General features: G+C 34.5%; 1 protein-coding gene across 1 annotated transcript; it reads right to left on the minus strand.

The window, feature by feature from the left end:
• Positions 1–797: 797 nt before the first annotated feature.
• On the minus strand, positions 798–1,736 carry LOC127684389 (olfactory receptor 4C15-like). The gene has a single exon (XM_052181323.1). It carries the CDS (start codon positions 1,731–1,733, stop codon positions 798–800), a length of 936 nt encoding a protein of 311 aa, XP_052037283.1. The 5' UTR covers positions 1,734–1,736.
• Positions 1,737–13,527: the final 11,791 nt, after the last annotated feature.

The following is a 13,527-nucleotide window of genomic DNA, read 5'->3' on the forward strand; positions in this document are numbered from 1 at the left end:
AGAAAATAAAACAGAAAGGCAAGCAACAGGTGTTAGGAGAATCTCTGCAAATTCTTATTGTAAAGTTAGTGTGAATGAAAGCAAATGACTGTCTTCATTTCTTGGATGAAAACTTAATTTTATTTTCTTAATGTTATATCATCTCTAGAGTTCACAACTAGACATTAAATAGTATAATAATAAAAATAATATTTAAATGTAATGGAACAAAAATAAGTCTGTTTTGTATCTTGTAGTCAGAATAACATTTTATTAAATGTCTTCTTTTCAAACATTGGATTCACAGCTTGATAAAGCTATTGAGCAATATATGCTAAAACTCCACATTTTAAGCTAATTCTTAGGGGCAAATGTCTGTACATGGATAGTATAAACATGTGTGTACACATCTTAGGCATGGATAGTACAAACATGTGTGTACACACATTATGCTTGTGCACATGAGTATAGAGAAAGGAGAGTGCTTATATTAATCTATAGCCCCATTCCTAATTTCCTTGTGACAATTTATCACTGAATGTTGAACACTGTTTGTCTACTAGAGGAGCCATCCTCTGAGCCCTTGAAATCCACATGTTTCTTCTTCATTAGCACTGGATTAAAGGTCTCCTGCTGTACCAAGCTTCAGATATGGTTTCAGACATGGGTGATGGGAACAGAACTTACTGTTTGTACAGTGAGTAATCTTCCCACTGCCTGGCTTCTGACATGGGTTCTGGAACTATGGATCTAACGTTTGTGTAGAGAGTTCTCTCTCTTCAACACTGACCCAACTCCCCAGCATGGAAAATACTATTTTAAAATTTATCTGAAGCCACTATCAATTTCCTACACATTTTCCTGATGGCATTCTTCATTTCTTTATTTCTGAAAGTGTAAACCATAGGATTGAGCAATGGTGTCATGATAGAGGCAAATATAAGTGTGTTTTTCTCAAAGGAAAAGGCAGATGAAGGTCGTGCATATATTAGCATACATGGGACAAAGAACAAAATCATAACAGTAATGTGGGATCCACAGGTTGAGAGAGCTTTCCTTCTTCCTTCAGAGCTGTGACCTCTTAGAGAGAAGAGGATGATACCATAAGAGATAATCAACAAGGAGAAGATAATGATGCAGAAAGACCCACTGTTAGCAAACACCAAAATGACAAAAATGTGTGTGTCAGTGCAGGCAAGCTGCAGTAATGGGAACAAGTCACATATGAAATGATCAATAAAATTGGGCCCACAGAAGGGCAGCTGCAAAGTGAAGATAACTTGTGTAATAGAATGCAAGAATCCTCCTGTCCAGGCCACCCCTACGAGAGTACCACAGAGCCTCCGGGTCATGATTGAAGAGTAGTGAAGAGGCTTGCAGATGGCCACATAGCGGTCATAGGCCATAGATGTCAAGATAATCACCTCAACTCCTGCAAAGAAGTGGCTGGTAAACAATTGTGTCATGCAACATTCAAAGGAGATGGTCTTCCTCTCATAGAAGAAGTCTACAATCATCTTGGGTGTGACAGTAGAAGAAGTGCATGCATCAAGAAAGGAGAGGAATATCAAGAAGAAGTACATAGGGGAACCCAACAGTACAGGGCTGTAGATAATAGTCACTACAATTATCATGTTTCCCCCAATAGTTGCAATATAGATCAGTAGAAATACAACAAATAGTATCTTCTCAACTTTTGGGTTCTGAGAAAGCCCCAGGAGTATGAACTCACTGACGAAGCTCTGGTTTTGCATGGTTCTCAAGAAGAAGGTAAATGTGAAATATGTTCATAAAAATCTGCAGTAATGAGAAAAAGGATCTTTATTACAATTGAGAACAGAATATTATAAATTCTGTAATATGTAGAATTATGTTGACTAAAAATGTTTTAAACAGCTACATTTTGAATATTGGTAATTTAAACAATTCCCCATGTATAAAAGAGAAATGGTTTCTCTTTGAATGATCAGATTTTTATCTATCTATAGAGAATTTTTGGATTGAAACATCAAAAGGCATTTTGAAACTATATTCTAGGTAGTAGCAAAATGTCAAGATTATTAATCATGTTTGCCAGTTTCATTATAAATAGTTTGTGATAACTAATTACCACAATACCTCTATCTAAAGAGGCAAAATGTACTTCATTTCATTTTAACATCCTGACTACATGATAAAATTGTTTAGTGTACAAATCATAATGGCATTTAAAATGAACTAATCTATTCATTCTGGAACAGAGAACTCTATCAGAAATAGAACTTTTCATGACATATCAGTTGAAAGTGCTGAAAATTCACATTTAATTCAGCATTTTTAAATGTGAGCAGATTTTTTTAAGTTATGTTTCCATGACAAGTAAAAGTAGTGTAGAAACAGCAAAAAAACAAAACAAAACAAAACAAAAACAAACAAACAAAATTAACTAGTATTAAGGATCAGCTTCCTGGTCAACAGTGTGAGGCAAAATTATTGATTTTATTTTATCATATAAAGTTTAAATAGGTTGAAGTTTTTAAAAAAGACAATTAACCTTGGGTTTTTTGAGATACTGACTTGAATACACATGAGATTTCCATGGAAGATCTCGGTAGCATGGAATTGGAGATTTGATTTTCTCAGTGAGAACTTCAGAATAGTTGCTACCATGAAGTTTAAAGAATATTATCATGTGGTTAATGTATAATAAGGCATCTTGATAAAGGTGAGAGAGAAAATGATCAAGAAGCAGAAGCAGTGATGAGAAAACTAGTAGCAAGCATAGCTGATGAAGAAAAATGCTTGTTGAATATAATTTAGACCCTTGAGACTCAATTATTTGCCAATTATTTATACACTATAACCTTTCTCAAAAACATAATTCTTTGAAATGTATGGTTTTCAATTTACATAAAACATGTTTTTATAAAACATGTTTGTATACAGGTTACCTTCCAATTCTCCAATAAGCTTACACTTGAGCATACCAAAATATTATTCATGGTAATTCTAAGTACAAATCTTGGGAAAAAATGACTAATGCTTAATACAAAATGTTTTACCCACAGAAACCATCTGGGTAAATATGACAACTCTCAAATTCATTTTCTCCAGATAACATCAGCTTCATAATGTATCTATCTATGGTTTTCTGCAAAGATTTTTCTCTATTGCAGGAAGACATTCCTTTGATTAGGGATTAAACCTATACTTATCTATTGATATAAGGACAAATATTAAGAATATTGTTAAGAGAGTGCTGGTTCTAGATTCTCCTCCAATATCCATTGCCTCACTATCCCCAAATAGTAGTCTCGTTCTTGGTACCTGGTACACCTTCTCTTTTATTGAGTAGGCCTAAGGGGCCAAAAGATTTTAAGATTTTATAGAAGTAGAAGTTTTCTGTCAAAATTATATCCAAAAGCATTGTAGAAGCTGCACCCAAGACATCTCATCAACATGGCAGCCAAAATAAGACCTGAACAAGATTGACACTAATGGACATGCTATCAGAGAAGGAAAAAATATGGACTTCAACCCTAGATAAAAACTATAAACAAATAAACAATACTGATAATAAGAAAAAGATTAGTTGTCTCCAGGGAAGGAGCCTCCGATTGTTTTTCTAATATCAGATGATCAAGCCTGAAATCATATATATACAAATAACACTATATGGGCTGCTCAAGTTGTATTTATATATTTAGGAGTGTGTGTATATGTGTGCGTGTGTGTGTTAGTAAAATAAAAATTAAATAGAGGCAATGAATTTAAGAAAGAACAAAGGGTTATATAGAAAGAACTGAAATGTGAAAAGGGAAAAAAGTTATGTAACTATATTTATATTCAAAAATTTTTAACGTTATTTGTTCTCTAATGTATTGACAGCATAAAAGTTGGGCAAAAATCTTATGTGTAAATAATATATATTTATATTATACATACACACACACATATACACTCATACACATGCATGCATGTCCATGTCCATGTCCATATATGCATTCATGCACACGTATATATGTATGCATGCATATATGTAATGGTTGCAGAGAGAGAAGTGAGATTTTCAACAGTTGTGTAACCACTGCTAATGTGCTCATGTTCCTGTAACAAACCTAAAGAAGATACTCACTGGGTTGTGCCTGGGTCTGTAGCTCAGTTCGTAGAGACTGCCTGACTAGCATTCATTTCATGTGTGTGTGTGTGTGTGTGTGTGTGTGTGTGTGTGTGTGTGTGTGTGTGTTTGTGTGTGTGTGAGTGTATGTGTGTGTATGTATTTAGCAGTGTATATACATATATATTGTTATATTATATGTACACATGCATGCATATGAATATATGTAACAGTGTATATAGATTGTTATATCTTTATAATTTGGTATATATTAAATTATTATTTATTGTTATTAGTATAAATGCATAATTAAAAATAATGTATTTATACTGAGATGAAAACTATTATTTTTTAAATGACTGTCATGTAATAAGAATAAAATCTTTGACTTGTTAATAAATCCTTTTTAAGATATCACATATATTTAGTTTAAAACAAACATTTTCATGACAGTCTCTGGGAAGTTTCTCATTAGCATCTAAAATATGAAATCTTCATCTTCTTACAAGCTATATCCTAGGAAATATTGGTAAAAACAAATAGTATAGATCACTAGATCAGGAAGGAACCATTTAAAAGTGACTAAGATGGTCACTACATAATTTACCAGTTAACATTCAAGACCAGGTGAAGATGGATGAAGAATGGCAATTAGTAAGGAGATCGCAGGTCTTGGTCCAGGAATAAAACATCAGAATGAAACCCAGCATTTCTTACATTGCTGAAAATAGAAAACAGAGAAAAACTACTTCTAAATTTTGAGATTACACTTAGATCTAAACCTCATAGTTTTCAATGGCATAATTGAAGCTACTTTGTGATTCCTAAAAATTCTATAAGCCTTGGATTTTATTTGTGCAAATGATATACTAGGAAGGATAAAAATAATATAAAAATTATGCTGGAAACTGGAATGTAGGAGATGTTAAATATTAAAAAACACTTTGTTTCAAAGAATAGCACAGACCAGAAAAGTTAATTTTAGATTTTATCCCTACGTTTGTGTAGCTACGATTGCTTTGTGCTTTTCTTTACATTAATTTACAAAGTAAAATAGTTTGCTTTATAGGCTGTTATAAGACATGATTTATTCAGTGCATAGTATTTTCTTAATTTTTTTAATAATCAATGTTAGAGAATTATGGCCTTCAAACCTACTAACAGTTCTGTTTCAGATAGCCTCGTTGGCCGAAGACAACCAACATGGGTAGGGGCTTCTAGGAAACAAGACCCTATGTAAAGTAAGTATAACATTTTCTGTGTTCCAGTTCTGTTGCCAGTTACACAAAGAAAACATTACAAGCAATCTTACAATAAGGAAAATTCCCAGATCTGTGTTAAAATATCCACAATGGAGACTACATTTTATTCATTAATGATCAGAAAGGTAATGATTTTATATAATGTAGAAGATAACTTACCCAGATACAAAGTGCAGCCTAAATTGATTTATTTACATTAAAACACTACTGGAAAATTAGCCTAAATATTTTGAAACTAAAATCACACACACACACACACACACACACACACACTAAATATCTACAAATGTTTCTTATTGTCTTGTTAAATGCATGCTCAATGAATCAGTGTGGAATTATCAAGTCAATCCATGCTAGGGATATTCTGGAACATGGTGTTCCATGTTTTTTCTTAATCTAATTGTAAAGTACATAAGGATTAAATATAAAATGTTTTCTTATTTTGTTTTCTGTTGTGAGAGAGTTGTAAAAGAGGATGAAAGGGTGGATATGATAATAAAACATTATTTATATGTATTAAATATTCAAAAAATAAAAAATAGATTTTACAGTAACAAGACAGCTTTATATATAATAGTGATTTTTTAATTAAATGAACTAACATACGTCAGGCCTTATGGTCCATGAAAGGCAAGTCGTTGGTTCTTATTTTAGTGTGTGTTGACAAGAATTGATGTAGCCCAGGTTGGTTTCAAACTTACCTTGTAGGTTAACATGAAGTTGAACTCCTGACATTCCTGCTTTTACCTCCAAATTCTGGAATTATAAACTTATACTAGTCCAATCAACCAAATCCATAGTTTTTATCATCATGTTCTGCAAACAATATTTCAAAAGAAACTTGTGAATAGTGAGGCCCATGGTACTTTTTTATAGTACAGAACAGAGTTTATTCAGGGCATGGGGAGGGGTTTTAAATGGGTAGTAGAGGCAGAGAAAGGCAGAATGAAGGAGACAGTAGAGAAGTAGAGGCTGGCCAGGACCATGTGGAGAGAGGTGGGAAGGGAAGAGGGAGAGAGAACAGCGCAAGAGGGCAAGAGAGAAGCAAGCAGAAAAATAGAAGTAAGTGTGAGGACCATTTTACTTAAACAATGTCTGCACATCCGAACTGATATAATGAGTAGAATCTGTCAAGAGAAAATATCTTTTTATTATCACATTTTGAAATATATTCAATTGAAATGACAGTTCTTTAGTCATGCAATTCTTTCAGAGTACACTTTAGACAATAATTGCGAACCCTAAGCATGTTAAATGTATTGAGGTAGCACTCTAGGCCCAAAACTTATTCTTAAAATAAAACAAAATGAGGGAAATTTACAACAGAATATAATGTAGTATCTAAAATATTAGAAAAATAAGAAATATCTAAATTATCTATATAAGGTATCATATATAAATAAGACCATTAAAAGTTGCTCTATTTTGACACTATAAATATGGCTAATAATATGAATATACAAGCAGTGAAATATTTTAACTTTCTGTTAAACAGAAGGCAGTTAAAATATTCATTTATAATGTTTTAACTGTATTCTATAGCATAGAAATAAACATAAAATTACAGACTTGTCATTGACATGTTATTATTTTTAGCAAGTTACTTAAAACTAATACAAGAATAAAACCCACAAAATCAAATTTCTTCTGAAAACATCTTGTGGTTTGCAGACCATTCACCGGGTTACCAAAAAGTGGAAGTAATGAGCTCACTTAACAAGACACCTCGCAGTGACTATTTTGATCCATTATCTTTTCATGAATGGTTTTATGATGAACTCAACACCTTTCCACTTCCAATGCTCTTTGATTTCAAATTTGTATTCTCATATAGGAACCAACTCATTGTCTCTATGTTTCTCCTTAAATATTCTATGACCTTCTTTGATCAAGCATCCATGCATTTAAAAATGTTAGATCTATTCCTGATCTGGCTCACAGTGTCCTCATGTGAGAAACTGACCACTAAAACATCTCCTGAGCAGTGACCTTGAGTCACACCTGGCCTTGAAAAGAGGCTAACTTTACTATGTGCATTGCCCACTAATTCCTTCCCATTCATTTTACCAGAAAAGTTATTTATACCAATAATAACCTTTACCTACAGATAGGTTGTCTTTGTTAACTGTGAAATATTACTCAAAGTTGCCAAAGGACAGAGGACCACAGTATCAATCAATATAAGCAATTGCTTTAAAATATACTGGATATACATAAACAATGTCTTACAAATGAGAGTAAATTATAATTTTACTTAAAATTATTCTATATATTAAACTTCATAAAAGCATCATCTTTTTGATCTAAGATTAATATTTTCTGAATTTATGACTAAGAAAATGCTTTTTTATAGACCTGTGGGAAATACATTCTCTTAAGATTAGTTTCATTTTTTTTCTCTCCCAATTGTTGCTCTCCAGATTTCCCCAAATGTCTCAGTTTATCTTGTCATAGAGTTTCTGAAATGAAAACAAAAGGACCCTTCTTATTTTTTCAGTGTACTATAAGATGGGTAGATGGTGTCTTGATGATTCAGTTTACATTCAAAGAGAAAGATACTAACACTGAAGCAGTTTAGAGCTTCAAACAGTTTTTCTCCACCTGTCTGAGTTGGGTACTAAAGATTAGGAGAAATAAAATGGACAAGATTAAATCAGAAGAATTCACTCTGGATTTAAGTCATACTTTTTGAGCATTTGTGTCTTCTCCTATGTTATGTGTTGTTTGTACTTGTGAAAACAACCTGTTTATTTGCTATCAAAAACTATAAAATACATAAGAACATTTCAATATCTGCATTCTTTAAACAACTTAAGTCATACCAGCATTCAATGCAAATGTCATATTTATGAGTCGATGAGCACATAAATTAATATGTATTCAAAAAAGAAAGGTTTTTGAAAAAATAAAAGTAAGACTTATATCATATTTCTGAGTTGTTTGGTTCCTACTTGAACATAAAACATTTATACCACATTTAATATTGTAAAACTTGAGAAACAAAATAGGAGTGAAGTAGAACGTCCTTGGACAAAAGTAAGAAAGAATAGAATAAGAGAAGAAAAAGGGAAGGAAGAAAGGAAGGAAGGAAGGAAGGAAGGAAGGAAGGAAGGAAGGAAGGAAGGAAGGAAGGAAAGAAGGAAGGGAGTTTGTACTATAATAACGTTTATTTGAGCCCTGTGATCACTTAAGCAATTGTTCATTGTGAAGTGCTTTTCTATGGTCTAATTTCTTTCACTTTAGAACCACTGACATTGATCATACAATCTCTGTAATAGAAGCAATTTGAGCACCAGAAATTTTGCTACTCTCAAGAAGAGTTATACAATATATCATGCTTATGTTAATTAAATGTTATATTTTATCACAATTTAAAATTTGTCACTGAAAGTGAAATAATGTGCTTTTAGAAGCCTCACCATGTGTCAGTTGTGGGAAAAATTTGAAGACCCACATCCTTTATTATCTGTGGTCAGCTGTGGTCAGCTGTCCACTCAGTAGTAGTCAAGATTTTCAGGGTTATTTTCCAGCATGTCCTTCTGCATCTAAGGGAAACAGGATCACATCTCTGGCAGTAAGTGTGAAGGGCGTTGCCTCTGCTACTTGCGTGCTCTATTCATTATGGTTGCAAACCAAATAAAGCTGAAGAACCCAAAATTCCTTATAGACTGGATCTGGAATTTAAAGAGATTTCTTCCAGACAGTATGAGTCTGTGAAACTAATTTGTAGATCCCTCAGGATTTGCAAAATTTCTGGTCCCATGAGAATCCATTTGGATATCTTTTCACTTAATTGTGTATGTATAGTGCTTCTTTGTCTATCCAAAATCATTGTGTTTTTGTATAATTTGGGAAGTATTCTATTAGATAAATGCTTTGGTGTGCCATCATCTTAAAAAAAATGTGCACTTTTTTTTTTTTACAACAGATGGAATGTAGTATCTGTACAGAATTTAGAGAGAATGTTCCTCTGAATGAGATCTATTCATGAATATATAAGGACAAAAATACAGTTTTGGGAAACATTTTTAACATTCCTATACTAAGAAAAGCATTCTATGTATAAATAGCTGAGATATGTACATTCACAGGAACTTTGCTTATTTTATCTAAGAATATATTCTTTTAACTATTACTTGCTTTTGACAATTTTATACATGTATACAATGTACTATAATAACACTGACTATTCATAATGATTTCTTCTTCTCTTTCTAATTTTTCAGATCCCATTATTATCAACCACTTCATTCTTCATATTTATGCCCTTTTGTTTAGGTACTGAATTTAATTAGAGTTGTGTATATGAGCACAGATAGGTGGCTAATTACTAAACAATGAAGTACTCACCTAAACCTACATACTTGAAGAAAATACTATCTCTCTCTACCTTTAACTGTCAATAGTTCTTTAGTAAAAAGTGGGACTTCATGATACAATGTTGAAGGTCCTGGTCAAATTCTAGTTTTTGTTTTTGTTTGTTTTCAGATAGCCACATGTGATGTTTTTTCTTGGCTCAATTACCATTACATGTCCACCAGACAATGTATCATAACACACTTCTATATTCTTCATGTTTTACATTATATTCTGTCTTATATTTTGAAATAGTTCCTGATATTGGAAGGGACTATTGTAGCTGTCCCATTAAGAGATGAGCAGTATTCATCATTTTTTTATTCTCAGTATTTACAAGAGCTAAAAGGCTCTGCATTAACCTTTCCCAAATTATAAAAGAAACTGAAAGTTTAAATAGTTTACAGAGGAAAAAAAAACGATTATTAGAGAGACAATTGGATGCCTTGTCAACTTAGTAATAAAAACAAAATAGAAAACAAACAAATAAGAAAAACAAAAAGCAAAACCAACCAAACAAACAAAATATCTTCCCTAAAGTCTCTCACTTCACTAGCTATAGACTTTTGCCAAAGGTTAAAATATCAGATATGTATATTTGAGAATGTTTCTAGTCAAATCTGAAAGTGACTGGTTATCTCACAAACAGCTTTATCACTATTGTGTCAGTGAGCATATTGTATCTGACAGCTCCATACTTTAACCATGAATGACCTGAGCCAAGTATAACATTTGATTATTTTCTCCTCCTGAAGCAAATATGCCACTCTGGACAGTATGAACAGCCAGCAGAAAGGAATGCTCAAAGGAATATTACTTTGAGATTCTATAAAATTAAAATGCACTTACAAATTTCACACCCAAAGTGGCACAGAATAAATATTCCCATTCTACAAGGATGGTCTGATGTCAACCATAGGCATGGCAGGCCTAAAGAACAATGAGAACGAAGCAGAGCAAAACAGGTGCACTAACATCAGGAGCATGTGGTGGATCATCTCTTCCCCAACTCTTCACAGTTGTTGCCAATAGCAAACAACCTCTCTTATTAGTTGGCTCCAGTCTCTGAAGGCAGATAGCTAGAGAATGTTCTATGACTTTGGCATTTACAGTACCCCTAATTCTCCACTATATCTTGGACATCCCCTTCACAGAGTCAAGTAGTTACCTTCTGAGAAGCCTTACAGGGACTCCATCCATGACATACATGGCTTAACTTCAGCTTCTCTGCAAAATGATGCAACATCTCTATGACCCTCTCCCACAATCTTATATCTTTAATTCCTACAAAACCAACCCCACAAGTATAATGCTGCCAACTCATCCTCTAGCTGGAGATGGCAGTGTAGCCTGACATTCTTACTATAGCCTTGTCCTCTGTGTAATAATCCCAGGGAGCAATTTTTTAGCAGTTATTTCCAAGGAGATAAACTTCTGCTTTTCCTTTGCTACACTCTCAATTAACATTTTTATCCTTTTGGATAATGTCACTTCTCACACACTGGATTCTTAGATTAATTGGGTCTTGCCATTGAATCATACTAGTTATTATTACAATGCATCATGTGTATTTCTTGGTTGGTCAGCATTGCTGCTGCTGTTGTTGTTGTTGATTATGTTGTTGTTGTGATAATCAGACAGAGTTTTCATTTTGTTTGGGTTTGTTTTGAACAAATACATTGTCTACTAAACTTAAATTGCTGGAATTTTTTTCCACCATGACAAATCACTTGGCTTTTGTTTTGCTTTGTTTTCAGCTTTTCTGCTGTTGTTTGTTGTTGTTTTTTGTTATTTTATTCTTGTTTTTTTAGTTATTTACAATCCAGCCATTGCCCAATCTCCCACTCAACTCTTCCACAGTTTCTCATCTGATTCCTCTTCCCCCTGTTTAGTGATGTTGCTTCCCCTGACCACACCAGACCTCTCCATTCCTTGGTGCCTCAAGTCTCTACGGGATTAGCCACATCTTTTCCACTAAACCTAGTGTAGACAGCTCTCAGCTATACATATGTCGGGGCCAGGGGGCTCAGACCACCTGTAGATACTGCCTAGGTGTTGGCTCAGTCTCTGGGGGCTCCCAGGAAACGGGATTAGTTGAGATTGCTGCTCTTCCTATGGGGTTGCCCTCCTTGCCAGCTTCTTCCAGCATTCCCCTAATTAAACCATAGGTGTACCTGACTTCAGTCCAATGGTTGGGTATAAATATCTGCATCTGACGTAGTCTGCTGCTGGTTGGGCCTCTCAGAGGACAGCCATGCTAAGCTCCTGACTATAAGCACACCATAGAGTCAGTAATAGTCTCAGGACTTGGTGCCTCCCCATGAGAGGGTTCCCAAGTTGGGCAGCTTACTCGACTGCCATTCTCTCAGTCTCTTCCCCACTTTTGTCCCTGCATTTCTTTTCCACAGGAACAACTGTGGGTCAGAAATTTTGACTGTGTGTTGGCAACCCATCCTTCTGCATGAAGTTCTGTCTATCTACTGGAGGTGGACTGTTTGAATTCCTTCTTCCAGCTTTTGGGCATTTCATCTAAGGTCATTTCCATTGAGTCCTGAGAGTCTCTCACCTCCAAGGTCTCTGGTACTTTCTGGAAGAACCCCCGCACCCTGAGGCTTCATATTTCAATTCCTTTTGCTGGCTCTTTGGGCTTCTTTCCTGCCTAACACCCTTACCTGATTGTGTTCCCATTTCTCTCTCCCACTCCCCTCTCTTATACAGGTTCCTCATTCCCTCTACCTCCCATGTGGAACTGAAGGATCCTCACTCGGGCTTTTCTGCTTGTTAAGTTCTGTTGGATGTATCCCAGGTATTCTGTACCTTCCATCCTTTGCCTGCAAAATTCGTGATGTCTTCATTCTTAATAACCAAATAGTACCTCATTGCATAAATGAACCACATTTTCTGAACCCATTCTTCCATTGTGGGACTTCTGGGTTGTTTCTAGCTTCAGGTAATTACAAATAAAGCAAGTGAGAACATAGTGGAGCATGTGTTCCTGTGGGATAGTGGAGCATCATTTGGGTATATACAGGAGTATATATATAACCCAGGAGTGATATGCCTGGGTCTTCAGGTATATCTATTTCCAATTTTCTGAGCAACCAACAAATGATTTCCAGAGGGGTTGTACCAATTTGCAATCGAGGAATATTCCTCTATCTCCACATCCTCACCAGGATGTGCTCTCACTTGAGTTTTGATCTTAGCCATTCTGGTTGGTATAAGGTAGAATCTCAGGGTCATTTTGATTTGCATTTCCCTGATGACTCAAGGCTTTGAACAATTTTTAAGTGCTTCTCAGACATTCAAAAAATTTTTAATTGACATTTCTATATTCTGAACGTTTATTTCTTAGTTTTGTGACTGAACCTTAGTACCCCATCATAAAAACATTTTAATTGGGTTATTTGTTTTCTTGGAGATTAGCTACTTTAGTCTTTTATATATATGTTGTAAGATATTTTCTATCCAGTGATATTGAGGCAGTGAGAGGTCTATGATTAGAGATGAATGAAGAGGCAGAGATGAGTGTTGGGAGGTCAGAGGCAAAAGCACTACTAGTACAGGAAGGTACTAGAGCCAGTTGTAAGGAGCTATGGCAACAGACGTTAATTTATCTAAAGGTTAGAAAATTGAGATAAAACTTTTACTGTAATTGATCAGCTCTGTTATTACTGTATTGGCATCTTGAACATGTGTTCTAAATATATTTAAATCGAATTGGCAAATTAATTGTTGAGAGTCCGTTCTACTGGGTAGTTTGGAGAACTGCAGTCAGAGAACCATGGGAGCTGGCCACTCGCATGTAGGGTAGTGTGGCTCGGGTGGAGGTAA

Source organism: Apodemus sylvaticus, chromosome 5 (genome assembly GCF_947179515.1).
Source record: "Apodemus sylvaticus chromosome 5, mApoSyl1.1, whole genome shotgun sequence".
Taxonomy (NCBI): Eukaryota; Metazoa; Chordata; class Mammalia; order Rodentia; family Muridae; genus Apodemus; species Apodemus sylvaticus.

Excerpts from the sequence above, each read along its gene's own strand:
- LOC127684389 (XM_052181323.1), bottom strand. The coding sequence starts at position 1,733 with ATGCAAAACCAGAGCTTCGTCAGTGAGTTCATACTCCTGGGGCTTTCT.